Consider the following 27,574-nt stretch of genomic DNA (forward strand, 5'->3'; position numbering starts at 1 on the left):
GACTTTACTGTCTATAGATCTAACAAAGTTAAATCATTTTAAACTTGAATTTCCGGCACTTGTCAGTCAGTAAATTATCTTAACTTTAAATTAATGTGCTTTGGGGTACTAAACATTTCTCAAGTTTTCTGCCACCCAAATAGAAAAACAACCAAAACAAAACAAAAAAACAAACAAAAAAAATTAAAATCCACTGAACTGACGTGGTTTGGTGGAAGGGCTAACGGGCACACAAAGGACAAAGAATAATGTCTTTTAAAAAAAAGCATGTGATAAAACACAGGAAAAAAGAGACTACTAACTTTATATATAAAATGCTTAACATTTTATTCAAATTCAATTCAATTCAATTCAAGAGAGAGAGAGAGGGAGAGAGAGATAAAGAGAGAGAGAAAGAAGTTCAGTGTATCAGGAAATGTCCCTCAGCAGTCTAAACTTATAGCAGCATAACTAAGAGATGCTAACCATCCCTAGCTATAGGACTTATAAAAAAAAAAGAAAAAAAAAGATAAGTTTTCAGCCTGATCTTAAAGGTGGGGAGGGTGTCTGCTTCCCTAACACTATCTGGGAGCTTATTCCATAAGAGAGGGGCCTGATAACCAAAGGCAATCAGATTTTTTTTCCTTCATTGGTAAATTGTAGGACTACATGACATCCACTAGGAGGCAGCAGCAGGTTAGAAGAAGAAGTGAAGCCGCAGAAGAAGAAGTCGGAGGGCTTTTCTTGGGAATGTGGTGAAAATGTAAAAGTGAACTTCTGTCGCTTCGAGGCGGGCACCGACCGGGTTGGGATCATGTAAACTCCGGGCTCGGTTAACAATCTTGTCCATAAGAACATGGATGAGATAAGGTCAGCGACCCAGTTTGTTATTTTATCCTTTTCTCCTCTCATGAAACGGATAATTTTGCGTTGTGGAAAAAAAAAGTCAAACTGTTCAGAGATCTGTGGGATGAAGTTCCGCTTATTAGCGCGTTATAATTAGTCTCAGATGTTTACAAACGACAAGTGAAAAGGGATGTAAACAGTGAGAATGGCCCCATTTGAACATGTTACAGATTAAATATGAGTTTGGGGACAGTTTTTGTTTCGTTTTTTGCTGTCTCTCCCATCAGAGCAAGGATTAGCAGCTTTGGGAGGATTGCACCTGACAGGCTTCACTCTGCAGAGCTGGAGGTGGATTGATGCAGGTCAAGAGGATGGAAATTAGTTAAATATCTGGTTAATAATGATCAAATATACGAAACGGCAAAAAGCCAACATGCATTATTGAATTTTAAGCCCAGCTTGTAGTCTGACTCATCTTCAGAGTGATTTCCTAATCCTGCTCATGTTGAAAACACGAGGAAGTCCAGGGTGTGTTGCTTTGTTAATGTTACTGTAAAGTAGAGCCAGATCTGACTCTTAGCAAATGTACCTGGTTTATATGCTGGGAGAAGCTGAAAAGGGATTGTCTTTAAGGTTTGTAAACGTTCATGGAAGGTAACAATTACAGAGATGTCACAATATCACATTTTGCACTACTGTCTAATAAAGAAATTATGCCAACAAAAAAAGCACAAAAAGTAAGAAAATCTGTGTCTTGTGGATTTTTTTTTTTTTTTTATAGCAATGTTTTGGGTTTTTTTTTGTTTTTTGTTTTTGTTTTTTTTTTTTTTGTTTTGTTGTTTTTCAATTCAAGCAGCCACTTGTATGACATTGGAAAAACAGTTTATTTTCTTTTCCAATGTTGCTGTGTGTGTGTGTGTAAGGAAAATTAATTTATGGGATAAGCAGCAGAGCTGAGTGTACAGATTGCTCCTATGAAAAAAATCATCAAAATGACCTGTTGGGCATCAGCAGAGATGATTTTCATGGGTTCAACTCACATAATCAGCTCCGCAGCTCATCCCACATATGCATTTTCCTTGTAAGTGTGGCAAAATTTTATAGGAACTACTCCAGCTTTGAAGCAATATATCAACACTAGGAAGGCAGTGTGCTGTGTGTATCTCATGCTATGCAGTGACTTTCTCTAGAAAGATGCCTTATATATGCAATAAATTATTTATTCACTATATACAAAGTCTCTGTGGATTAGTTTTTAACATGTTAGTGTTAAACTACAACTACAATCTACAACTATTCAACTGAAATAAAGCAACATTTAAAAAAAACCTGAGGTTTACTGAAGCATTAACACGGCTACACAGGACCTAACTTGTTAGCAAAATAAACACTCTTTTCCAGGAATTTGAATTATTCATAACAATGTTTATCTTTTCAGTCCTTTGTTGGGCAACCAGCCACAGCAGAGCCCAGAATGTCTGTCTCCAAACCTGAGGCCGAGACACCAGGATCTGATCCCCACACCATGTGGACCGGTAAGATAACTTAGAAAAACACACAAACAAAACCCAACAAGAAAACATTTGTAAAAGAATAACTTATGGATTAAAATGCAAGTCCTTCAGCCCCAGTGGGGTTATGTTTCCACACTTCTTGTGCTTGTGAACTTTTCTTTAGCTGACTAAGGCTAACACATACTGCTGTTAAAATGAACATTAGATATTATCTAAGGCTGTTAGACATTTTTGGTTATCTCCACCCTCTTGCAGATAAAGCCCTGGTCGGAGCTGTCATGCCGGGTGAAGCTCTATTTCTGTTTCACCATCGCATCTCTGCTGGCGCTGCTCGGCCTCACTGTGTACAGCATCTACAAGCAACACAAGGACAGCGTGTCTGAGGAGGACAGCTTGACTGTATCTCTAATCCAGCTGATTGGAATACGTGAGTATGATCACAGAGTGATGATCACACCAGCAGTCCATCATGTGATGGACAGATGTGTGACGATAAATGTGCAAGAGATGAGTGTTTGAGGAAACTGGCACCTTTTTGTACATTCTTTGATGAAATGATGCCATGGTGTTTTTTTTTCCTTAAAATAATTCAAGCGACAGCATTACTTCTTCATTTTATATATTGCAAATGGACTTGTACTTATAACCCTTTTCCAGACACGTTTACAGTTCAAAGTGCTTTACTCTACATGACACATTCAGCCATTCACACACACACTCATACCCTGACAGACACATCAGTGTTATGCCCGAACTTCCAGTTGGACAACAACTCTTCCTCCTGAGTTACGGCTGTGCTGTAATTCCTCCCATGTTATTTAAACAACTCCAGTTCATCAAAGAACACATTTTACAGGCTCTCCGATCCTGTCCTGCTGCTGAAACGTCTGGAAATAGAGGAAGGGAGAGTTGCAGCTCCTGGCAAATATGAAAACACTACTTAACAGGATGATCATTCAGTTTATTTTAGCATTATTTTTTTGTGAAAAAGAAATTAAGGATCTGACAAAAATAATCTATTAAACATGAAGAATATTCTGGTTTTGTAAAACATGCTCTAATAAGCTTTTATCAGATAAAGTGGAGGAAAAAATGGGCACATTCAAACATAAAAAAGAAGATAATATTACCTTGTAATTTGAATTCCTTAACAAATAGCTTTATACATTTTACTGTGCTAATAAGTCTGCTAACAGACCCCAGTGAGCAGTCGCACTTGTCTTACTGACAGGAAGGATGGACGAAGGATGCATCGTCCTCTTGTTCCAGTGCAAAGATGCAAAACTGGAGTATAAGTTTGCATTTAAAGTTGGTATTACTGTCTTCGTCACTCAGGCATGTAAACATGATGCTAAAACAAACAAACAACATTATGTTAATCCAACCAAAACCTGACTTTTTACCTGCATATGAACTCATAATCCACCAGAAACTGAATGAAACTGAAGCTCTTACAACAATATGGAAGGCGTACATAGATGCACAGATGCACATGTTCCATATGTCATACTTTAGCGTCTTTTTGTCAAAACAGCAGAGCAAAACTGCATCACAACCAAATTCCTAACAAAGCTGCTCTGATTCAGAAAACCTCCTGGGTTTTCCTGTTAAATGATGAAACATTGTGACTTAAAAGCAGCCTATATAAACTACATGTCAACTCAAAATCACTTATAGTAGTTCCAGACTTTTGCTTTATTCTGCTAAAATCCTGATTTTATAAGCATTAAACAGATTTGAAGCAGCCTGAAGTTAACATCTGAGCAACAAACTTGTCTATACTTACATGTGGGATAAATCGATGGAAAAGGACTGAAGCAGCAAAAGGTCTTGAATGTGCGTTCAGACAGTCCACAGCATTGAAGAATTGTGTTTACTTTAATATTTAACTCAATTACTTTATAGTGCATTTATACTGGGACGTGGGTGGTGATTGTTTGCCAGGTCGATCTATAACTCTATGTTGATTTAACAAACAGCCAATCATGAGGATATATTAACGCAGTATCCTAAAGCCTTGCAGACATACTGTAGCTGTTACAATTCAGACAGAAATGCCTGATTGAACAGACCAATATAATCTTTGCACAATCTTGTTTTCCAGTGTTCTGCATCTATTACATCAGCCGGGGTGTTCTGCAGGAGAACAGACAGGAGCTGGTGGCATTTGTGCTCAGCGTGCTGGTTGTCATGATCCGATCTGTGGTCAACTTCTCTGTACAGGGGTCAAAGAGCAAGCAGGAGCTCCTGGTGGGTTGGCTACCGACCTTGACACAGACCTTTCAAATAACCTAACATGCATGTCTTTAGAGATGGTGGGAGGAAGCCGGAGTACCTGGAGAGAACCCACGCATACACGGGGAGAACATGCAAACTGCACGCAGAAAGGCCACTGCCCAAACCTTGCCCCAGCCAGGGATTGAACCAGCAACCTTCTTGCTGTGAGGCCACAGTGCTAACCACTGTGCCACCATTTTATTTATGTTCTTTTTACATGTAAACACAATTAGACTCCCAGATTCATTGATAATGAATCCACAGTGTCCGGGCTATGTTGTGGTGTTTGTCGCATGTCAACCTGTTAGGGATGTTTTCTGGCCAATTAATGATCATTAAAACTGGGGTAGGTAAACTTGCTCAGAGACATTTTTTAATCTGGGTGAAGTGGTTCCTTGTCCTGATAGTAGTCTATACATTTTATAATCATGAACAATAAGAAATATAGTTAGACGCCTCAGTTAACTGTAAAATCTATAAAAACTCTGACCGATCAAAATGTTCGGGCCGATTTGAAGTTGTTCATTCATAATATTTCGTAAGCTTCTTCTCCCGGCTCTCCTCCTCCTCCCACAGAGCATACCTGATCGCCACACCCTGCAGATATATAGCGTGTTAGGATGAAAATACAAAGTAGTGAAGAAGAAACTCTGAAGGCAAACATGGCTGAGAAAATGCCAGAAAGATTTCCAGACCCGGCTCGGTTTATTTGCCTCCTCCTGCTAAACAGACGAGAAAGAGAAAATCATTGATGGAAAAAGCTGCGAACTAGAAAACCAATCAGACAGTGCAAATCTCCACCAAGGCCTTTAAAAAATTCCTGGATCCAGACGGTGATCTGGATCACCACCAAAATTAAATCAGTTCTTTCTTTTTTCACATTTCCAAAAACTCCTGAACATTTAATTAAAATCTGGACATAACCTTTTGAGTTATTTTGAACACAAACAGACAAACGCCGGTAAAACATAACCTCCTTGGCGGAGGAAAGAAAAAAGCCTTGGATCACACAGAGGGCAAAACCAGAGGGGGAGGAACCAAGACTGGGTGCCACTTTCACATCTTGCTAGCTCCCCAACATTACCTACCCCAGCTTTAGTTTTGGGGTTATATGTATATAAACATAAACAAAAGAAACAAATGGTCCTATTTCACAATGATAAGGAATCCTTCAAAAAACTTCCTGGATCCAGATGGTGATCCAGAGACCCATTCTCAGAAAAAAACCATGTCTAGTAGGTTTTTGCATAAAGTTGCTAACAGACAGACAGGTAGATAAACAAAGAGACGGATAAACGCTGGCAAAAACACACGTCTGCCACCGGGACAGTTGTTGATAATCATCATGCATCAGTCATTATATGTGCAGCTGTATTATCAGTCCATCTGCACTTTCTGTTCTTTTCTGACAGTTTTTTGAATGAACTTCAACTAAAAATGTATTTATTTCACTTTCTGACAAAGCCACATTTTCATCAGCCTCAAAAAGTGTCTGCAGTTTTCCTCTGCGGCGGTAAACAACCTGACCGCCTCCGTGTGGGCTAACTGCTGGCTGAACGAGAGGTGAAACCAGAATTAAAAATCACATGCTTCTGCTCGGAAAGCCTAATTGCTGAGAGCACACACACAATGAGATCAGCTCAGAGCTTTTCTCAAAACAGTCAGCGTATACAGTTTTATTTTTAGATAGAAAACGCAATTAAAACTGTAACAACATTATGACCTCAAACTGGAATCATTAAATATGAAAAAGCTTTCTTCCAGTTAAAAGAGGTCATTGTTCCACCACTTGATGTCAGTGTTGCGTTGACGTATCAGCTCCATGTAGAAACCAGCAGGGATTTGTCTGTCTGGAATAAACATTCAAACTTACACTTAATCTAATTATCTTGGGCCAAAACTGATAAATTTAATGTTTATGATCCGGCTTTAAGTTGTTGAAGCTTTCTCACAGTAAATTGGGAGAAAGTGACTTTGACCAGTCCGTCCATTTCTATGCTGTGAATCTGTGAAAGACTCAAACTGCAATAATCAGGTATAAATAAATACAAAAAGAAACCATAAATGGCTCAATGAAGATAATGCAATAAACAGAACTAAATGAAAATACTATTACTGCAGTACTGAAAGTAAATAATATGAGGTGACTTGATATTTCTGCTTTAATTTAACAACATTTATTTTACATGCAAAAAAAGAGATAAATGTATAAATAAGCAAAAAATAAATCAATCAATAAATTTAAAACTAAATAATTGAAAAAAGGTCACGTTAACATGAATGAAAGAAGTTGTGTGTAACTATCCTCATAAAGTGCATACATGTTTTATTATTATTTTATTATTATTATTTATCATTATTTTATTAGCATTTAAAGATGGTTTTATTGATCTGGTTTTAGATTTTATTTTCCCACAGAAAAAAAATCTAGTGACTGCAGTGATTTATTTACGTTTTGCCGCTTATGCTTAATATATGAAGTAACTTGTCTATATTAGGACTTGTTGCCATCAGAACTCATTGTAAGAATTATTTAGACTAAGTTGTGATTTGATTGGATCACGCTGTACTTTTGCACCAAACACCTCTGTGAAACACACGTGAAGAAGTGAACCTTGGCAACATGTTTGCGGTTTCACTGTGAATGTTGACATGAGCTGCAAGCGGCTCTGCAGCCTCTGAGTTAAATTCCTACACACTAAGTAATAGGACAACCGTGATAGTCATAACAACCATAATGTGTTTGTGTTGCAGGTTCGCTTTGTGTGCATCATGTGTCTGGGCATAGTGCACGTGTTTTGCACCATGCTTCTTATCCAAAGACCCAACATGATGGCATTTCGAGTGGGCGGGGCATTGGAAAGCCTACAGGAGCAGTACTTCCTCCTCAACCTCTGCTTCTCCATGGTGACCTTTGACCTGCAGGCTCAGGTGCGTTCACAGTGCAGACGCCACTAATGACTTTGTTAGCTTTTGTTCCTTGAAGACAGAAAAGGGAACTTTGACACTGTGGATGAATGCTCGTGACTGAACTAGATGTTTGTGGTAAAACCGCATTCATATCAGCGTCAAGATATCAAGATAGGATGTGTAGACGTGCTCCACGTGAGGTGCTGCACGGAGATGGCTAAAAGACACGACACTCAGAGATCATGCTTTTCTGGTCCTGTCAGATGTCATGTTGGGTGTGTTGCCGTGTTCATTTCAGATATATTGAAGCATCTGCGGGGTTCTTCATCTTTCCTAAAGCACACTCCTTCATGTTGCCATGCAGAAGAAAAATTGGTTTGAGTCATGCGTTGAATGCTATAACTTTTTTTCAGCTGTGTTTGTGCATCCTGATCACGACGACGGATTCGGCCATGTCTGCTGCCAACAGAATAATCCTGGGTGTCGGAGTGGTCTGGGCCTGTCTGACCGCTGCTGTAGGCGCGATCGCAGTAAGCACTGCTCATCCTGATATTGTCTGGTCACATTGAAAGAAAAGAAACAGAATAAATGAGTAAAATATTGGACACTTAACAGATATAACCTTAAAACCACTGATGGGTGGTGAAGGTTATTGATCTTCCCATTACATTTAACAATCTGTTGTGAAACTTTGGCTCCAGTCTTCATCTGGTTGTTTCACTTTATTACATGCCATCCATCAGAGCACCTGTGCAGACCAGCGCCACCATTGTGCCGCCACCTCCTGACCCAGCAGGAGCATCAACTTTCAGATTGACTTCACAATTGTTTAACTGGCATGAAGTTAGTTGTAGAATGGTTGCTAGTTTTAATGTTGTGGCTGATAAGTAGTTTGGTGGCACATTTAGTGAATTCAGAACCTTTCTGTTGTTGTAATCACTTTTTACTTATTTTTTCAGGTTTTAAAAGAAGCCAAGGCCTTAGTTTGGGTCTTCATGGGACAGAACCTTCCTCAAGTTGCCTTCTTTGTGTACCTGATGTACATGGTAAGCTAACTTCTGTTCTTGTTTAAATCCAGTGCAGCTTTACAAAGTTGATTGACTTCTCTGAATTTGTCTCGAGGCCTTGCTTCAGGACTTTAATGATTTCCTCAAAGCAGCAACACCTCAGTTTGTTCCTGTTGAGGTTGGAAAGCTTTCAGACACTGCCTACATGGTTTTATGAAAAGAGCAAGAGCTTCTCAAGTTCTTAGAATGTTTGGGTGCGGTAGTATCTGGCAAATATTTAGCAAATAGTTTGCACTAGTATGCGTGTTTATTAGAGGTGGGCAGTCAAAAATCGAATATTGGGATTTTTTGCATCACGATTTTTAAAATAGATTTTTTTCGTAGAAAAAAAAAAGAATGTTTAAAAAAAAAAAAAAATCCAGAATAAATTTTTTGTTATTGTTATTGTTTCTATTTTAACCTTTCATTTGTCTTCTTGGGCAATATAGCAGCAGAATCATGGTCTTTTTTTTTTCTTCTTGGTTTTGGTTGGTTTTTGGGGTTTTTTTTAGTCTACAAAAATCAGCACTATCAAAGAATCATGAGAATCGTAATTTAAATTGAATAGGCAAACACAAAATCTTAATTGATTGGGATGAAAGCATATTGTAACGGCCCTAATATTTATAAAGCCATATATATATATATATATATATATATATATATATATATATATATATATATATATGTTTATATATATTTGGAGACTGACACAAGTCTTATTTTTAGCTGTTTACCAAAACATATTCAAGATACAAGTTTCTTAATCAATATGGACTTAAAGTGCAGACTCTCAGCTTTAAATTAAGTTGTTAACATCCAAATAAAGGAGGGGTATATATATATATATATATATATATATATATATATATATATATATATATATATATATATATACATACATATATATATATATATATATATGACACTGTTTTTTTCATTTAATTAAGTTGAATAAAGAAAAACAATCAAATTGGTCCTGGACAAATTAGAGCACTTTTCTGTTGAACAGTGGGACAAAATACCTGTCAACAGGTGCAGAAGTCTGACTGAGAGGAACAGAAAACACCTGACTGGAGCGGAAACATTAAAGGATTGTTCAACAAAATATTAGTTTATGATTGATGTACTATGTGATAAATCATCTTATTTGTTTGCTTTTTTAAAAAAATATTTCTATTGAACCAGAATTGGAAAATAATGTAATGATTTTCATAAAATTTTTATTTATTGTTACTTCAGTGAATTTCATCTTATTTTACAGGCAGCTGTTTTTTTGTGTGTATGTATGTATGTATGTGTGTGTGTGTGTGTGTGTATACAGTGCCAGTTGAAAATTGGGAAATACCTCCTTATACAACAAGATTTGAGAGCCACACGTTCGTGCTGATGCCAGCTTATGTAGACTAATTGTCCATTCAGACTTGGAAAACACAGCTTCATTTGAATTGCAGGTGGTGGAAAAATGGTCTCATGACAACACCTACACCCTGGAGGCTGCCGCTATCACCGGAGCTTTGATTTCACTGCTGATCAAAGCGGTTTTATTCTGGGGCCTCATCAGACTGGTGCACAGCTTTGGACAAGGCCTGAGAGAGAGAAGTGAGTTTCCCCACCTCTGTTTCGTTCTCAGTCGTCTCAGAGTTGCTCCACAGAATTAGGATAAAGGGAACTAAAACAACATTCCTCTTATGCTACTTTGAGTTTTATGCAAGCTTTGTCCTGAACTTTTCCTGTCTAAATGTTTTATTTAGGCTAGGGCTCATCAGTAAACACCTTTAACCCGGCTTTTTATATTTTATGTCACAGTGTTTGCATCCAGTAGGCGATAACTCATCAGGTGGTTGTAGACGGCGGACACAGCTGCACCTCAAGGACTCAACAGAAGCACAACCATGGTGCCAAAATTTACTACAACTATCCAGCATTAACTCATTTTATTTATAGAAATGTAACCTTCTGGGCTGCTTATTTAACAGGCATTGTTTTGGCTTCACCAAGCTGTTTGTTTACAGGATGTAAATCAGCACTAGGGTCTAAATTTTTTACTTGACGTCAACACTCGCTTACATTTTCTGGATCCACCATGGATATGTGAATTTAGACTTGTGTTACTGTTACCAGAGTTGTCCCTGCAATTCATTGGTACTACCACATTGTTATATTTCAACTGTCCTGCTAGCAGGTATGGCTCGTTATGTTGGGTTTTTGTGCCAGAACGTTTTTCCTTAAATTGCTTTAACACTGCAGAATACACTGGTCTGTTCAGTTCTCATTTAAATCCAGTGAATGTCTGTACCGACTGGATGCTTAAGGGATCACAATTTCTACTTTGACTCTTGACTTGCACTGTAAAGTAATAAATCTAATGCTTTTACTATATTTTTAAAGTGACCAATATCCTCGGCTAATTATGAATCTTGTGTCTTGTGATTTGCATTGTCTTGTCTACCACTTTGGCTGAATGACAGAATTGTTCTACTTTACTTTCTGCAGCACTTTAATGCACTCAAGTGTGTTTTTTTCTATTAAGTGTTCTTAATAAAATATCACAACCAAATTGCCGTATTATTTGTCAGTAAATCAAGTGAAAATGAGGTTATTTCAATGTTGTGGGATCACCTTCTTAGACAGGCATCTCTGATCATTTCTAGTTGTAGGAAAGTAGGAACACCTTGTTTTATCCAACTTTAAATCAATTCAAGTCATGATGACTGGACTTTTAAAAATAAAGAGTTTATACACAAAGCCTATAAAGTAGGGATATTGCACAATACGATACAACAGACGTCATTGGTGGACAAGAGATTAACAACGTCCCATCAATCATTTAGTCGTACATTTAAAGAAATGCATCGTATACCAACTAAAACGCTGATAACTTTCCACCTTTACAGGAAGCACTTGCTCCTACTTGTTTATCATGTATAGATAAAGCAGGTATTATGAACAGACAAGCTGACTGGAGCGGGAAACAATCTCAGTTTTGGCTCAGCCTCTAGTTTTACAGCAGAAAAACTTTGCTTATGAAACGGACAAGGAAACTCCGAAACCTGTGGTTAACAAGCTCTTTTGCTCAGCAGCAACATGCCTCGTGCTGCACTGAAAGGTGTACACAAGTTGTACTAAGTGCTCCGTGTCTCTATTAAACAGACATCAGGGGCTTTTTCTGGCAGGTTACGCAAGACCACAACTCATTTTCACCTGCACTGATGTAAACCAAAATGAATAATTTACTGAAGGACTGACACCAGGAGGAGACATTTCCTGGTTAAACAATCTGTTTATTGAAGTGTTACAGGAACAAAAAAAAATAGCATGTTAGACAAATTATTAAACTTGCTGATACAAAAGTTAAGAGTTACAGACTCGAGTGTTACAAAAGTGAGAAAGCACTTTGAGGGATTCAAACTTCATAGCAGAGAAGTCACTTTATTTTTTCCTTAATGAAGCTGGTTTCGTGTTAGCGGAGCGCTCACACCAACACTGAAAACAAACCTCAGAGAAGTTCCTAAAATAATTAGACAAATCCCTTTGTTGTGGAATGTATTTGTCATGGGCTTTAATAATTCTCGTCCAATAAAACAAACTTTTCCTCGTCCAAAATAAAAGCTGAAAAACTCATTCATGTATAAAAGTACTAAATATATTTATTTGAACTAATAATACATTAGAAACCAGTAAACATGTCCACGTTACAAACAAAGCTCATTGGCTTTACATTTATATACATACTCAAGAGTGAGAGGAATGATTGCTTTTTAGGGCTCCAACAGGCCGGCTTTCGTCTTTTCACCCTGACACGATCTGCCGAGCCGGTTTACAATGCACATGTTAACATCTGGACACTGTGTCCCGGTAGATCTGTAAGGCAGGTCCTCTTTAATCCTACAACAAAGGCTGAACAGTGGCAGACTGTAACAATTCCTCAACATTCACATGCAGGCTGTGACACAGCCCACAGCCTACAGACATTGGTCTATAAAATATGTCTTTTTAAAAAATTTGGCTATGGCTTAAAGGACATCTTTAAAACCAGACATTGAAATAAAACAAACAAACCAAAAAAAGTCATGTTCTCTGTTCTGTCTAGAATGAAATCCACATATTAACTCTGACTTCACAGCTGAACAGAGATAAAATACAATCAAGTGTTAAGCTCTGCAGACAGGAAAGAAAAACACGAAGCACAAAACTGATCTGTGCAAAATATGCCATTATAAGAAGAAACGATGAAACATTTCTTTGAACTAATGACAGCAGGATTAAGGCACAGGCTGTACAGTTGGACCCCTGGATGCACCTGCAGCAATGTTAATCATCTACTTTTCCTTAAACAAAACAATTTGGTGAACAGACTGGAGTTGGATTTATTTTTCCTGAATAGTGCTGCTTCACCTTCATTTGTAGAGAAAGAACAATACGTCTGATTTGCTGTTTTTAGAGTTGGAGACGTGTCTCTGGTGTTTGAAACATGAAAAGTGCAGAGGAGACCTGATCACGTCTATCAAGAACCCGGCTCTTCGTGCATTTTGGCTTGAGATCAACTCAAGAGTTACTTTTCCTTTTGAATACTTGATAAATAAAAACAAACAGCAGTTTGAATATGTAAGAACTGCCTTCACAGAGCAAAGTTGTAGGAAGACATTTTTTTTTACATTTAAAGAAAAAAAAGAAAAAAAAAGAACATCATCTAAAATCCTTATTATACTGCAGCTCAGATTTAATTAGTATGACATCCAATTATGTTCAATTCTTTGTTACATGTCTGTTAATGACAAAAAGCACAAAGATTTTGAAGGAAAGACTTTTTTCAGCCTAATTATGTGCCCAACATTATAAATCCAAGAAATGTTTTGGTATATTACTCTTAAAGGATGGGTTTTATGCAGTGTCAGAATATTTGACACTTGTTCAAGGCAGTGTTGCTCTCATCACTCTGCCAGCATATCTTTCAACTCGCTGCATCCTTTCAGTGGATTCACCAAGTGTTGCTACCCAACATTCAATTGTGTGTGTGTGTGTGTGTGTATGTATATATATATTATATATATATATATATATATATATATATATATATATATATTTATTTATTACACTGGGCTCATAGCTTGCCTCTTTTTCCACTACAACATGGAAGAGAAACACTCTCCATGCAATCATTTCACTGCATGTGAAAGGCAACATGGACAGACGGTTTTGAACAGAGCAGTAAGAAAGTTCATCCACAAAAGACCCCAAAAAATGGAGAAAGAGGGCGGTTGAGTTCATTTAAGAAGTCCTGTAGACTTTTTGAGAAAACCTTGAAGCTTGTGTTTCGCAAAGAGCCTCAGAACTCCTCATCCTCCGAGTTGAGGTAGTTCTGCTTCTTCCTCACGTTCCAGTGTAAACACTGGGCCAGACTCTTGAACCAGTCGTTCACCGGGTCGCGGAAGCAGATGGAGGGAACGGGGAAGCAGGAAGTAGTGATGGTAATGCTGCAACAAGGGCGGAGAAGCGACATAATGAAAGCTTTTTCTACAATGAGCTCAAAGAATGAGGAAAGTCCAGGCATTTGTAATAAAAAACCAAAAGAGCAGAAGCTCTTTTGTCAGAACAATGACTTCCTTATGAGAAAACAAAGGGTTTTAACTGAAAAATACTGGCAGCTCTATAAGAGAACAAGGAAGAGGATAATGCTTGGGTAGGTTATCTGAAAGAAGGCAGTGGATCTGACTTAGGGGATGTTGCTGGCCTCAAGCCAATTAAACAGGCTGATAAGGTTATGTAACAAAGCCTGTAAGTGTTGAGGCAGCTGCTGAAAGAGTTGCCTTATCCATTAGTCAGTTCAGCTTCATTTACTCTCCTACATGTACATTGCTCCTGTGTTTGTGCGGCTTTGGTGTGCTCAGCAGCTTGGCATGTGAACCAACCTGTCTCCATGGCAGATCTCCTGTCTCTTTCTTCCATCAAATGACACCCAGGCTGTGTTTCTAGCATCACGGGAGAGCATTATCTATCAAACAGCAAAGAAATGTTGTCATGCCATTTGGAAATAAAAAAATAAAAAAAAATCCTCATTCTTCAAACACAAATTCTGGCTTATGTTCTGTGACAAACCAGATGTGCGAGTACCTTCAGCTCCACCCCAGCAGGCACCACGATGGGTCTGAAGGAGAGCGAGTGTGGGCAGATAGGGGTGATCATGATGGCAGGAACGTTGGGATGGATCATGGAAGCTCCTGCTGCCACTGCATACGCTGTACTGCCCGTAGGTGTAGATACTATCACACCTGAAGTAGACACACACATTGTTTAAAACACACCCGAGTTGCCCAACAGAACCAACAAGTGTGACTCAAGTTTCCATGAAGATAGGAACATTTCTTGTCTAAGTGTAAACCAGAAAAGTCCAGAAACTTCTGCACAAAGTCAAGCGATTCCTGAGAGGTGAAAGCAGCCTAGAGCTGTGGTCTAAACTCTGCCCTATCCAGTCCAGGAAACGTGATTACCTTAAAGTGTTATCAACACGCCGCATAGATGAGATGTGTCAGCAGTGTCGGAAGCTCACTTACCGTCTCCCTGCACTGTGGTAATAAGGTGTCCGTCCAGGAAGAGGTCGACATTGGAAAGATAAGAAGAAGTTCCTCTGTCCACCACCACTTCATTCAGCACCTGATACACACACACACACACACACACAGCCAGAAGAACAACCCAGTCTCACATTAGCTTGGGCCAAAATCTCCTACATATGAACTACTGACATGATGTCCCTCAGGGACTCAGAACAGGTTGTTGGTTTGCTGAAAAAATACCAAACCAGGTCTGTAATCGTCATGTGTAGTTTAAGCAACACATAACTGACGTCTTCAATTGTTCGTGCTGTTTTTCAAGAATAGGTTAGAAACCCTGAGGCACGAGAGCAAGAGTGGCTGGGGGCTGATGACAAAACTCTCAAGTATGTTGACCTATTTTAAAAACACCTGAGCTGCAGACTAAACATGTTTGTCAAACCAAAGGAAATTTTCTAGAAAGGTCAGAAAGTTCTCATTTTTAGCAAAAACAAGAGAATCAGAGCGACTATTAATGCCGATTACCTGATACTGCATGGCTCTGCAGCTACTTTCAGTGCCTCCATTGGTCAGAGTGATGCCCTTCTCATCAATGCTGTCCTTCTTCTCCCAGTTCTCTTTGAACACCTGGACTTTCAAGCGACTTCGCAGGACGATGGCAGCGTTACCTACAGTATAAATATATTCATCTCTGACACTTTTCATCTTATTAAACCTATGAACTGGAATATTTGCCTATGGATGACAGATATGATACTTAAGCATTCAATACCTTCAATAATTTGGGTGACCTGTGACTGATAAATGTCAAAATTAAAAGGCGTCAGAAAGCCCAGGGAGCCCAGGTGGAAGGCCATAACCGGTGGAACACTGTCCTAGAATGAAAGGCAGCAGGAAGTTTGTTATGTTGCTGCGTAAAAAATATGCAACTTCTCAGTTTAAAGTGACTCTGAGAACTCCAGGATCAATACCTGGAAGAGCGAAGACGCATACAGCAAAGTTCCATCTCCACCGAGGCAGATGATAAAATCTACACGATTGGAGAGGTCATCAAGATCTGTCAAAATAAAAAAAAAATTTAAAAAAAAAAAAAAAAAAAAAGAGTAAAAATCTTGTTATCTAATAAAAGTGCTGTTGATAGAGCTGCTAACATATGGCAGGTGTTTGTGTGTACCTTCTCTGAAAGTGCAGAATTTCTTCGTTATGGCTCCAAAGTTCTCATCGCCTAAAATAGCCGGGTCATCCAGAACTTTCTTCTCCACATAAACAATCATGTTCTTCACCTGCAACAACATACAACAAGCCACATGCTTAACAGAATGTGTGGGTATTATAATGAAATGTGAGGAATGATGGAGAGCGTGAAAAGTAAAAGAAAAAGGAACTAGAAAAGAAAAGCTAATATTGAAATCAGGTTGTACATCCTGTCACACGGTTGTTGAGGGATGGTGGTTCTTTGTGTGGACATACCTCGGTGAGGAACATGCAGAGTGCTTTGAAAGGCTGAAGCAGACTCGCGTCTCGGATTTTCTTAATGACAAGGACGTTTTTTGGCGGCTTGTTCCACGTCAGCTTCTGGCTGGCAGGGTCCTGAATGTGCCTGAATGCAAAAAAAAAACCAAAAAAAAAACCACACAACACTTTGAAATTTACCAACGAACACAAAACAAAAAAGCTAGAAGCTTAAATTAGATTTAGGTCTTACATCAACTAAGAACTGGGGCTTGAACCTCGAACCTGAGGTGATGGCAGATCTGGGAACTAACTGAGGATTCATTGGTTCATCATAGACAAGGCGGCTTTGCAGCTATCCAATTAGAGACTCAGCTTAAAATTTTGTTTTATCATCTTCAGGATCCTTACCTGAACCCTTGATAGATAATTATCAAAATACACAACTACAGAACCAAACCAGGAACAAAGTGTTTTTCAGAAGGAAGAACATGGAAGAAAATGTTTTGAGTCAAAGACATTTTGACAGCATTTAAACTAACTTTTTACATGCTGAAGGGAATCCAAATCAAAAGGAGGAACACCACAAAAGCTAAAACTGGAAACTGCTGCAGGGTTTAAATCTATGATTAACAATCTGAACGTCTGTTTAAGATAGCTGTGGATGTTATTTGTTCCAGCTTTATAATGCATATCAAGTCACTGAATGTACTACAGTTCAAATACAGTAAGGTATTTTTGTAGCTTTTATGCAACAGTTTAGGAGTGCAACATCAAACTTAGAGAATTTCAACAAAATCTTTCCAACATCACGCAATCATGCACAGAACGCTGCAACTCTTCTGCTTTAAATTCACTTTTAGTTTCCAGTGTCACAGAGGCGGTTGCCACTGGGTTGTTAAGTCCAACGTATCAACATGAGCTGAATGTATGTGACCCAAACACCGACAGACACAAAACATCTCACACTGAAACTGAGCGGACCTGTTCTCAGGAACATTATAAGAAAACAAAAGCAAACATTTGTTTGCATTTTAACAACCATTCAGCTTCTCTAACAACCCCAACCCACACCCTGATCTTCCTCTTTTACAGCCATCCTTTGACATCACGCACACACCCACACCTGATAAATGTCCATATGGTCAGGAGCCACTATCCACATCGCTCCCACCCCCCCACGTTACTAAAATTTAACCATTTCTCATAGCTGTCCCAACATCTGGAGGCCTGCTAATATCTATTGCTTGCCAATGAGATGAAGAAGTTCTCTCACCATTTCCAGACTTTGTTCTCGCAGTGGCTCCCTGGAACATCCTCCAGTACATACTGGCTGAGCTTCATGGCTGTGCTGTGTGTCTTTCACAAAGACGCTGCTTCGGGCTCACTCTGTTGGACAACAGGGCTCTCTGTCCCGGTGCCGAAACAGCTGATTCTGCTTCTAGCAGTTCCTCAAATGCTACACATTTTACAGCAGTCACCTAATTCTCTTCTCTATAGTCATGCTGCAAGTCTGCCACTGGCTGTCTGAGAGGCAGAGCAAGGCTGAGACTCTCTTTCCTGCGCTGTAATCAGACTAACAAACCCAAGACTCACCGTGGCTATATTTGTCCCAGAGAGGACTTAACACTAAACCTTCCTTGTGCATTCTGCTGCTGGGTTAAGGCTCTCTCATCTTAAAGTTGACTACATCCCTGGCCCTGGCCCGTGTGCAGGGCTGAACCCGTCCACTCCAGGGAAGGGCTTCCCTTATTTGGAAAGGTGACTCACCGAAACAATTCTGCAACAACTGCTTGTCAAAGTACTCTGTTCAGAATAACACAAAAGGTATTTTACCTGAATTACCTCAGTCAGCGTGGATATAAAGTTACCGGTGATTATGTAAACTTGTCTTATGGGAAACCAGCAGTGCTTCCTATGTCCAGTAACAGGACATTGATTTTTCCTCGTGCAAATTATTACTTGACTCAAAAGAAATTCACTCATTAACGGTGGTATTATTAAAGTATTTACTGTTTTGATTATTAATATATATCAGTAAAATAACCCTTTTGCCACAAATATTTTATAAAATTTAGATGTCCTTTGGTAAAACTGCTTTAAAACCAACATTATTAGCTATAATAGTCGAGCACACAACTCAGTTTTCAGCATCTTTTCAATCAGTACTTTCACATCCTTGCACTAATCAGCTCTCTCACTTTTTAAAAAAACAAAACAAAACAAAACAAAACCTGTGATTGATTCTTTTTCAATATCCACATCCACTGAGAGCAACAACACAACCTTGTCTTACCTGCAAAATATCTCCCATGAATAATTCTAACTCTCTAATTACGTAAAGTCAATCTGCCCAGTTATCTTCCTTCTCTCCCCAATACTGTGTTCATTTTTGGCTACTCTGTAGTCTGGTAATGCAAATCACATTCAGCAGACCTGCAGATGTTCCCATTGTGTGTGTGTGTGTGTGTGTGTGTGTGTGTGTGTGTGTGTGTGTGTGTGTGTGTGTGTGTGTGTGTGTGTGTGTTTGGGAAAGTGAGATAATCAGAAGGGGAGGAGATAGCAAAGGCTGGATGAAATATTACAGCCAAATAAAAGACTAAGAACTTCACCATTTCACTTTTTAAGCTGATCCCAGCCCAGCTGTTGTCACAGTGCAGATGAGCAGCGTGGCATTGAACAAACAAACATGATCAGATGGCTCTTAGTGAGCCAGCACACCCAACTGGAAGATGGGACACGTAATGGGGAGCAAGGCTGACAGGTGCACATACTCAAACACCCGAAGGAAAAACCCACAGAAACAAGTCGGCGTTCATCTACCTTGTTAGTATCACCACCACGCCCTGCCAAACAGGATGACGCCATCATGAGATTTCTTTCCAGATTAGACGGACAAAGTATGACTCTTATTTTTGTTTTTGGTGTTAAATGACCTTTTCTAATACCAGCTCGCCACAGCAACCACACACTGGACAAACAAATAGAAACATTCATGTAAGGAACCTGTGCCAAAAATAGCCACTGCCTTACCTGCGGAACAAAGATAGCCTGGTTTTACTACTTTTAACCTGCATAGCAGCTTTGCAGAAGTTAAGCCTTAAAACACTGTGACCTGAAACAAACAGCACAGGGAGACGCTTACGCGATGACAGGTGTAACTAGGTGTAACTAGGTCAAGTGTTAGATCGGGTTGGCACCAGAAAACGTCAAGGGGCTGGTGTAATGCTCTGAAGACACAGTCTAAACAATGCCAGACCAATTAAAACCTACCTGGCCCAAATAAGGTAGCAAGCTGGGTTGGAATATGGGATTAAACCATAAATAAATGTTTTGGTTAGTGGATGAAACTCCATGTGGATGATATTGAATTATTCTATTCTACAGTCATTTAGCAGACGCTTTTCTCCAAAGCAAATTATATATAAGCGCTAACACCACAAGCACAAAATCAAATAGTAGAGGACATCATGGGAAGGTGCTAGTGGACTGTCCAGTTGGACGCAGGTCCTTACATGAAGTGCTACTGCCTTTTTTGTTGTTTGTTTTTCTCCCTTCCCACTCCACAATATTATCTATGTTAATATATAAAGAATTAATATCAAAATATTTGTTGCAAAGAACTGAGCTAGGTTCTCCAACTCCTCTGACAAATATAGCTAAACTAAGTGTGGAAGTGCTCCTTGGAGAGTCTTCAGCTTGCTCTTAAAAGCAGACAAGGAGTCTGCAGAGCGGACAGAGTTTGGGAGGTCATTCCACCATCGTGGCACAACAGAGGAAAAGAGTCTGGCTCATGAATTAGTCCCACGTATTGGTGGTAACATGAGGCGTCTTTGATGAGGCGTGTATGATGCAAGTAGTAACACCATGTTTACAGTCTGAAAGCGTGTGTTAGCTTATGTTTTAAACAATATAGAGTCTGAATGAACATCCCTATGTTTAAAATATTTAATGTATTTTCAGAGGCAGTATGAATCCATTTTGACTTCAGAGTTTAATCAAGACTCTCACAAGTTACATTTGAGCTTTTCCGACTTTCAAAACAAGCATTTTAGTTGCTTAACTCGAGCTTGAAATTTGAAAAATAGATATTTTCCTGTAGTACCTGCTCAAATTATTATTTTTCATATGTTGTTGTTCATCAAACAGCGAGCTGCATTTTTAAAACTGAATGTTTTTGTTTTTATTTGAAAGGCGATTTGGACATTTGAGGTGGGCGTGGTTACCACAAACGCCTGAAACGGAAAGGTGCCGCTTCAGCATATTTGCCGAAGCAGGAAAAACAAACTGTTTTCATAAAACAGCTGATCAAGGTGGTGAGAAAGTGTGAAAATTTTAACAACATGCATTTAAACACATGGACCCAGCTGTGTGCACAACCTGCCTTGAAGCAGACTAAGTTTTTAGTTAAATATGAAATAACAGGGTTCATTGCACACAAAAGCAGACATCGCCACCGCAGTGATCACCACCCCGTTGCAGATTAAGCTTCTCTAGGAGGATGAATTATTTATTTATTTCACAGATCTTTAACCAGGAAAGTCTAATTGAGATCCAAAGATCTCTTTTCCAAGGGAGTCATGGCCAAGACGCAAAATCACAACACACTCAAGACAATTAAAACAGTAAAAAGCAGCATAAAAGGTTTAAAAAAAAAACCCGAAACAACAGCATGGGATGGATCAGATGAAAGATTATTATTTCTTGTTATTGCAGCCTTGAGAGGAAGAACAAAGTGGCTTTATCGTTGAGGATGCAACAAGCTTAAGGCTTGAAGTTATGCATGACTGACTACAGGTTTTCAAATATATTTTTTTCATCTCTTCTCAAACTTGAAAAAGACATGAGGATGTCTAGTTATTTTACTAGAAGAGTTCTCATAAAACAGACAGTTTAGCAGAAGTATACAGCAATTAATTGTGAAATTTAGAAAAAAAAGGAAGTTTGCAGATGAGGTAATTATGAGAAACTCCACCTGAGCCAGAGCTTGCTGTATTTAATGTGGATGCAGATTTTATGAAATGGGCTGTTTTGGGTGCATATTTCTCCATTTATTGAAAATAAACCGCTTTGAATTTTAATTTGCTTGTTGGACTGGAAGTAACTTTTAAAAAGGTCTCATCTATAACTGCATCTTTAAAATGAAAAGAAAAAAGATAAATTACAAATAATAAAGAACTATATTAACTAGTTAAATGTCTGACAGGAGAGATTTAAATGCCTGTTCTTATGAGGAAATGTCACCTGTCTTTATGATACTAAGAATCTGAACTAAAGCACATCTAAGACATGAAACTGAGTTTATTTCATAAATGTACAAAAATGTTTTCCATTGCTTCAATCAGGCTTGAATTAGTAAAGTAGCCTCTTGACTGTTACATTAGTTTCAAGTTAACACTAATACTCCTTGCCTTGTCTGACACCTGCTGCGGTTGCTGCGGGTTGGCAAGGTGACAGAGAAGGGCGGGGGGAGGAGGGGGCAGTGGTGCGTCCAGGTCTGTAATGATAAAACTGATGGAAGATGTGGACGTCACCTGTTTGTGTTGCCAACAAGATAATCATCAAGCCACCAAGTGCTGCTTACAGAAAACAAAGGAAGGAAGAGGAGGATAAACAGGCCCAAAGCAGAGGTTTGTCTGTGTTCATTAACATTAATGCAGCATGTGTTTACTTTTTACTTTGATGTAACCAGAAGGATAACGCTAGCTTGTACCATAACAACAAAATCTGTACAACATTACTATAGAAATCTACAATTACTTGGTACTGAAAAGCATGCATGACATAATGTCAAAATGACAAAATGGAAAGGTTTAATATGACAATGATTTTCTAATTGCAGTATTTATGCAACTGTTAGTCTGTTTATTATAAAGCTGCTGCTATTTAATCATACTGCTCAATTTATGAAATTTATGTTTGTCTAGATGAGCTGAGAACATTTTTGCAGCAACAAAAAGCCCATCTAGAAGCTACTAGAGAGGCTTCACCGCGCTGTCTTAACAAGAGGCTGGAAGTGAAGAATGGAAGTTAATTAAACAAAAGATAACTGCAGTACTTTTACTTTTTATGATGTATTTATGTAACAGTTATTAAAATAATATTTGGATCTGTAGCAAGCAGATCTAAATGAAGAACCCAGAGTGCACAGTAGAGAGGTCAATAAGATTATTGCATACAGACAGGCTGGTTTACAGACAGGCCGGTTTACAGATTGTTTTACAATTTGTACTTTTGCCTTTTTTAACCCTGGACTTTTGTACTAATCTTAAAAGTAATATTTATTTTGTTGTATCATTATTGTAGCTGTTTACAATGTTGATTTCACCGTTTTTACCTTGTTAGAAGATTTGCACTTGTGCCATTGCTTGCCCTGGACTATTGCGCTAACCTCAGAAGTGTTATTTTGCTCTATTTATCATTTTAGTTTAATTGTTTGTGTGACTTTTATTTGTTTGTCAATAAAGAGACAAGAATATGTGCATTAGTTACAAAATGTTTGCGTGACTGAGCTATGTAGCTTCAGTTTTGTTAAACATTTTGCCGCATGGGCTGGGGGGGCAAAACTCCCCGTTGCCTTGGGCCCCAGTCGGCCCAGGGCCAGGCCAATTTCAGTGTATTTTATTGAGAAAAATCTTCTCTGCAGTTCCATAACGTAACTTAATTTGAAATATCTTTGTTTCTTCCTGTGGTGGAGGTGGTCTGAGAGCGGGGCCTGCTGCCAGATCCCTCTCAAAAACATAGAAGTCTAAAGCTAACATGTATGTTACCCCCAGTTTGATTTAAAAGTCCTAGAAAAAACTGAACTGAACTTTTGATGAGTAAGACTAAAAAATGAATGGATAGAATAACATTTTGCACCTTCACAGCCTTAACATGACAACAGAGTTTGGCTTTCTGCCCCGCATCTTTTTACATGCAGTCTATGACTCCATCACACACCAGTAAACAGATATAAACACACTGGCCGTTATGACCACGCAGCGCGGCTGATTCAGCAAAGAAATGCAAGAAGACTAAGAAGACTTCAAGAAGGAAGAAAGGTTGTTTCTTTACACAAAGAACGATAATTTCATGCTGTGATGCTTATTTAAGAGAATATATATAAGTGTATACCTCGTAACTGAACACTATCACAGGTCCTTCCTCATTATTCAACCAAATTTGTTTTTGCATAAAACACACAAATCAAGAGAACTATAAATACTAGTATGATCTTAAAAGAAGGAACAACAAATGAATTTCACTTTTTAAATCAAGAACAAAACAACTGAGCCATGACCAGATGTGATGAAAATGTGCACGACATAACCTTCTGCTCAAACACAGGCCCAATGAGCTCTCACACAAGTTCTTTTATGTTTTTTGGGGACAAAGTCTTATTCAACAGTAACATTTGATTTTGTACATGGCCTCATGACTGTAGCAAAAACCAAAGAAAACAAACTGTCCAGTGATGATGAGGAGAAAAAAAAGAAAGTATCTTTCCAACTTACATTACTGCATGTGGGTTCTGGAGCATGCACGCCTTTGGGCCAAACGTGGTGACCGGACTTGGACCATGAAGTGACTGAGTTCTCCTGAAAGAAAGAAAGACAAACTTTCAGATCTCAACAGGAACTTGTTCATCATGTATACAAATAAAGTAACTTTAAAAACAGTTTGAAAAGTACAAGACTATCTAAACTGTGTTCAACAATGGGAGATCCTGGGATCATCCAAAGATTGCATTTCTATGTAAAGTAGAATACAATCTTCATTTCTTATTCAACATTTATTTTTAAAAAAGGGTAAATAAGTTGCATGTAAGATACAAACAAGGACAAGTTGATCACTTTTTAATTTGTTATCTGCTTTGATGAGTAATTTCACGCACCAAGTTATTTCTGAAGCGACTTTGTTCTGAGAAACCTCCAGATCAACATTGTATAACAAACTTCTGTAACCGCTTATGCTGAACAATCCGTCTGGTACTTTCACTTGGTCAAGCCCTTCCCTAACTCTTCAAACAAATTCAGTCATAGATCGAAAAACGTTTGACAAACCCTCAGTCCGTTTTTTTAAGCTACTTTCCAAAAACATTTGATGTGTATTAGACTTCGTTAAAACAATCTAAGTGTGTTAAGGGTGAAAGTTAGGCGATACTGAGCTTTGATGGAACAAATGCAGCCTTCATGCTGCATCACATCACTCAGCCAACAAATCCTCTTAGTCTGACCGCAAATTCACCATCTGCTGTTTACCACTTCTTAAAGCTGCATTAATTAGTATTTTTATGTTAACAGTAATAGAAATTAAAAACTGAAATGTATCAGATGCTCAGGAGGACCTAAAACAGATATTTTGGATCAGATCTTCAGTTCTACAGTATTTATTACATTTTTAGCTCCATTTTTAGTATTTGATATAAATCCAGAAACAACAGGACGATTAGGATGACAGTAGGCAACTATTTTTAGTGACAGCAGCTTAAACAATTTGGTAACACAAGACAGCTCTGTGAAATGCATTGGCCAGATTGTGAAAGGAACACTTTTTCCAAACATTGCGGGCAGGATTGCTTTTAGGTTACATAATATTTGACCGGACAAACAGAAAAAGAAAAACGAAGGACTTTTGAGACTGAAATACATGAATTACTTAAATGAAGATGAATGATGTATGCACATCCATCACTCAGCCAGAGAAGAAAAATGTCAATCCAACACCTGGTTCTAAGAAAGTCTCTTTTCTATTTCATAACCTGTACTCCTCTTTATCACAGGATCAATATATAATGGTAAGGCAGTTATTGGCTTTACAGTCTTCAGCATCATCCATAACAAAAAAATATCAAACATTTAAACTAACATTGCTTTAAAAAAATAAATAATTTCAAGCAAATATGCACACTTTATTGGGTTTATCAAAGTAACAATCCTGTAAGAAAACAACAAATTACTGATGATAGGAGAGGAACTTGTTCATTCCCAATATGAATTTCAGCAATGGGAATGAATGAATCTATCTATCTATCTATCTATCTATGAAAAGTCCCCATTGCAGTGTTTATGTGGGAGTTCATTTCAACATCTTGGGCAAGTGTGGTCTGTTCAGTGACTTCCCCATGTAAGAAACCTCATGGTTACGAAAACAAACACATACACTTAAACCCCTTACAACATCTACAAAAGTTGTTCTGCTTCCATTAAATTGTATTAAGGGACTCTACAACCCCACAAATGTTACAAATGGTGCAACACTGGTCATGTCACAAGGCTGCTTTCAAAAGTCTCTTTAACGCAAGTGTAAACAGAAACAGTGCAATCAACACAGGCAGGCATGTCGCTTTAAACTGGGCAAGGGTTGCGTGTCTCATTTCACCTGAACTCCGAGCAGCTGTTAGCGGAAGATGTGCTTAAACTGCGGGTCTTTTTGTTGCGTCGAAGCAGGCTGCGGCCTGCGACCTCTCCTCCATCACATGTGGAGAAGCTGTAGGGAGCAGCCTCCACTCGCACCTCCTGTCCTCCGTCCATCTCCAACAGCCAGGCTGCCAGTAAAGTGTCAGGACATTTCAATCATTCATGAAGCTGGAGTCAAACCCCAACAAGCTAATGCTAAATAGACAGAGAAACTAAGCTGCTGACAACAAGTAACACCATTTCACATATAAAACCCGAAAAACATTGATTAGAAAGTAACTCCAACTATTTATCAGTCCAGATAGAATTAAAAATAAAGTTAAGCTGAGGTGTTTTCTGTCAAACTTTGCTGTTACTTGAGTTAAAGAAGTTTAAACATTAACTATTTGTCACAACCATGTAAATTCCTTTATTTATTCATTTATTTTCCCCACGTTACAGCCTGTAGGTCGTAATTTATGCAAGGTTTGAGTAAGCTACCAGCTCAGTCTAGTTCAGCCCAGCTGGATTTCTAACTGCAAACCCAAAAGAGTATAAAAAAAAATAAGACCTCCACCGACGAGGGTTACTGGTTAGTAGTGGAATATTCCTGTCGAACTGTCTGAACTGGTCGACAAACTAAACAGGTCGTCATGTTAACAGAATGTTATTAGTGTAAAAAATGGTACCTTTTGACAACAGAGAAACCGGTAGTGATGGATGAACCCCGCAGTGAAGAGGCGTCGGAGTAGCGCGCCGAGCAATGCCGGAAATGTCTTGTACAGCGTCTGATTCGAGTACGTCGATGATGACGTGAGACGCCACGCTAGCGGAACGTGCAACGTGAACTGGTGACGAAGTGTCGTGGATCGTGAATTGGCGTGCATTTCAAAATATAGAAGTGGTGAAATACAATGGAGGTCCCATGAATTTCCAGCTCTGTCATCTAACTCGTTATTTACGTCTCTACTCTGAGCTAATTGGGCCTGAATGGAGGAGTTCCCCTGTTTGGAAGTATTTTTATCTAATTTTTCTCATCAATATATCGAAAAAAAAACCAACATAAAAAAACTCAATTTATCCCAGGGAGAAATTTCAATACATTTATGTGTATAATTATTTAATCGGGCACGCTCATAGTCAGTGACGTCACTGATTATGAGCGCGCCTGAAAAAATGTACACCGCGCAACCAAAATTAGTCTACTTATTTCAACATCGATCCGATCAAGTCTCCTATCGGATTTTCATAAACAACTAAGTTTGTTCTTTGTCTGTTACTTTAAAGACATTTTGTGAAACTTATTTAATTATTGGCCAAGTTTTATGGTTTCAAATGTAATGTGGTCAACTAAAAACTAGACCATCATTTCCATCATCGTCTTTATTAGCTTTACATTAAATCATCTACCTCACCCAAAAGAAAAGCGATATAAACACTGGCATTTCATTCCCAATTTAACATTTTAATGTAATCTGTACAATCCCAGTTATGAAAAAGTTAGGATATGTTGGAATAATTCAATAAACTTAATGCAATGACTTGCAAATACATGTTTTATTTTTAATACAGCATACACATCTAACCAGATGTTCAAACTGAGTTATTTTAACATT

At 38.5% G+C, this 27,574-nt stretch overlaps 2 protein-coding genes across 2 annotated transcripts; one reads left to right on the plus strand and one right to left on the minus strand.

Annotated features, from left to right (window-relative positions):
* The first annotated feature begins 712 nt into the window (after positions 1–712).
* Positions 713–11,071, plus strand: LOC306754790 (uncharacterized protein). Its single transcript, XM_079238876.1, has 9 exons — positions 713–849; positions 2,264–2,360; positions 2,595–2,766; positions 4,444–4,589; positions 7,371–7,547; positions 7,940–8,056; positions 8,486–8,572; positions 10,027–10,174; positions 10,382–11,071. The coding sequence occupies exons 1-9, from the start codon at positions 836–838 to the stop codon at positions 10,402–10,404; spliced, it is 981 nt and encodes a 326-aa protein (XP_079095002.1). The 5' UTR covers positions 713–835; the 3' UTR covers positions 10,405–11,071.
* Positions 11,072–13,901: 2,830 nt separating this feature from the next.
* nadka (NAD kinase a) lies at positions 13,902–26,114 on the minus strand (the record flags this gene model as incomplete). Its single annotated transcript, XM_079238812.1, has 11 exons — positions 25,942–26,114; positions 24,075–24,158; positions 16,597–16,726; positions 16,301–16,409; positions 16,098–16,183; positions 15,899–16,001; positions 15,652–15,794; positions 15,127–15,226; positions 14,687–14,844; positions 14,485–14,567; positions 13,902–14,049 (listed from the first exon to the last, which is right to left on the minus strand). Exons 1-11 carry the CDS (start codon positions 26,091–26,093, stop codon positions 13,902–13,904), a joined length of 1,296 nt encoding a protein of 431 aa, XP_079094938.1. The 5' UTR covers positions 26,094–26,114.
* Between the last annotated feature and the right edge of the window lie 1,460 nt (positions 26,115–27,574).

Source organism: Telmatherina bonti, assembly GCF_933228915.1.
Source record: "Telmatherina bonti genome assembly, chromosome: 4".
NCBI lineage: Eukaryota > Metazoa > Chordata > Actinopteri > Atheriniformes > Telmatherinidae > Telmatherina > Telmatherina bonti.

Bases quoted from the DNA above. Each gene is read 5' to 3' on its own strand.
- LOC306754790 (XM_079238876.1), top strand. The intron at 2,767-4,443 runs GTGAGTATGATC...CTTGTTTTCCAG, and splicing joins AATCCAGCTGATTGGAATAC to TGTTCTGCATCTATTACATC. The intron at 8,573-10,026 runs GTAAGCTAACTT...TTTGAATTGCAG, and splicing joins TTGTGTACCTGATGTACATG to GTGGTGGAAAAATGGTCTCA.